This window comes from Fulmarus glacialis, unplaced genomic scaffold (genome assembly GCF_000690835.1).
Source record: "Fulmarus glacialis isolate BGI_N327 unplaced genomic scaffold, ASM69083v1 scaffold29243, whole genome shotgun sequence".
NCBI lineage: Eukaryota > Metazoa > Chordata > Aves > Procellariiformes > Procellariidae > Fulmarus > Fulmarus glacialis.
The window spans coordinates 1,398-3,278 of record NW_009201440.1 but is presented as its reverse complement, the minus strand read 5'-3'; the positions used below and the strand labels follow the sequence as shown (position 1 = coordinate 3,278).

General features: G+C 59.1%; 1 protein-coding gene across 1 annotated transcript in view; it reads right to left on the bottom strand.

Moving 5' to 3' along the window:
• Positions 1–1,088: 1,088 nt before the first annotated feature.
• Positions 1,089–1,881, bottom strand: part of LMNA (lamin A/C) — a gene marked incomplete at both ends in the record, with an annotated part of 2,110 nt that continues 1,317 nt past the window's right edge. Inside the window, 3 exons of the mRNA XM_009573955.1 lie at positions 1,089–1,187; positions 1,273–1,392; positions 1,590–1,697. Of these exons, the coding sequence (XP_009572250.1) occupies positions 1,089–1,187; positions 1,273–1,392; positions 1,590–1,697 (327 nt within the window). The remainder of the gene's footprint in view (positions 1,188–1,272; positions 1,393–1,589; positions 1,698–1,881) is intronic.

Genomic DNA, 1,881 nt, shown 5'->3' with positions numbered 1-1,881 from the left:
TATAATCCCAAATTACTGGGGCTGGCACACTGCAGATGGGTGAACTGTCCCTGCTGCCCTGTCCTTGCACCCCGGGCTTTCAGCACACGGGAGACATCTTAACTGTGCTTCTCCTGAGCTTATCTAAGAGCATCCTCTTCCTCGCTGCCTGGGAGAGTGCAGGCTGACTGCTTTCCAACGGGAAATTCGCTCTTGGAAAGGATTCAGCCCCCAGACGAATGGGCAGCACTGGCCTGCAGGAGCTTGGCTCCTCCGCCCAGGGATAATCGATATCCGTCTCGGCACAACTCTTCGGATCCAGAGAACTCAAAGGAAAGCGGATGATGGATGCCCCAATCCTGCTCCTGTCACACAGAACCCCGGGGAGCGGCATCTGGCAGATTTTTCACCGGTGTGGAGGCACAGCGTGACAGTGACGGCATCTCTCCGTGCATGATTCCTGTGGGCATCTCGTGTGCAAGACAGATCTCTCCCTGCGGGTCGGGCTGGCGGGGGCTCCTGGGCTGCAGCCAGGGACGTTTTCTTTGATATGGGGGGAAGGGTGCTCCTGGCACGCTGCCTGCTCTCTGCCCGCTGCCTGCTCTCTGCCCGCTGCTCTTCCTAGTGTATATATCAGCTCCGTGAGGGGAGCGATGGGCTGAGAGGAAGGACAAAGTCACCTCTGGATTTGTTCCAGCACCCTCGTGAAGCGGAGAGGATGGAGCAGCTGCCGCGGAGAAGTGTCGTCCATCAACTTCCCACCATCCTGTCCTCCACCTCCAGGCGATGCGAGGTACCAGCTCAGCCTCCCTTGTGGCTCCTCCAGCCCTTTTCGAGGCAGGTCCAGGTTGCTCAGGGTTGGAGATGACTTCCAGCAAGGTCTCTAAAGCTTTTTTGGCAAGCAGTAATCTTCTCCAAGTGCCAGAAGTCTGTTGGCTTCTCCCGTGTGATTGTTTCCACAGCAGCCTCCCAAATGCCTTCTCCCATAAGGCCTGATCCTGCGTGATGCTGAGCTGCCTCCCACCCTGACTGGGACCGGACCTGAGCTCCCCCAGCATCCCTGCGACAGATCCCCCTGGGACCAGTGCCTTCCCCAGCGCGGTACTCACGTGGTGATGGCGGTGGTGGATGTTAACTTCATCGTCGTCCTCATCCTCATCTTCATCGTTGATGATCACGGTGCGGACCAGTTTCCGCATGGCCACCTCCTGCGGGGGGGACAGGAAAGGAGTTGGGGGGGGTCCGGTGTCTGCCCCCCGGTGCCGCGAGTCGGTGCTGCCACCGGGCTCTCACCTCCCCGTTGGAGTTGATCAGGGCGGTGCGCAGGCTGTCCCCGGAGCCCCAGCTGCTCTGGGCTTTCCACACCACGTTGCTGGGGGGGCTATGGGTGGCCCCAGCCCCCGAGGCCCAGATCTAGGGAGAAAAGCACAGAGAAAAGCAACGTCTCAGGTCTGCAGAGCCCAGACCCCGGAGACACGGGTCTGTCCCCCCCCCCCCAAAAAAAAGCCACGCGCCAAGGTGCCTGCGCCCTGGCTCCAACCGCTCCGTGTCACCGATGGACCGGCTGGGTTTGGGATCTCTGCTGGATCCTTCACCGGGCAGTGACTCACCGTGACCATCTGGCCAGCCTTCAGGGTGAATTTTGGGGGGAAGCGGTAGGTGATGGGGGGATCGTCTCCATTCTGCCGCTTGATCTGCCAGTTCCCCATCGCCTGGTCCTGCAAGAGAGAGAGCAGCAACCATAGAATCATAGAATCATAGAATCACAGAATCATTAAGGTTGGAAAAGACCTCTGAGATCATCGAGTCCAACCGTCAACCCAACCCCCCCATGCCCACTAAACCATGTCCCTAAGCGCCTCATCTACATGTCTTTTAAATACTTCCAGGGATGGGGACTCC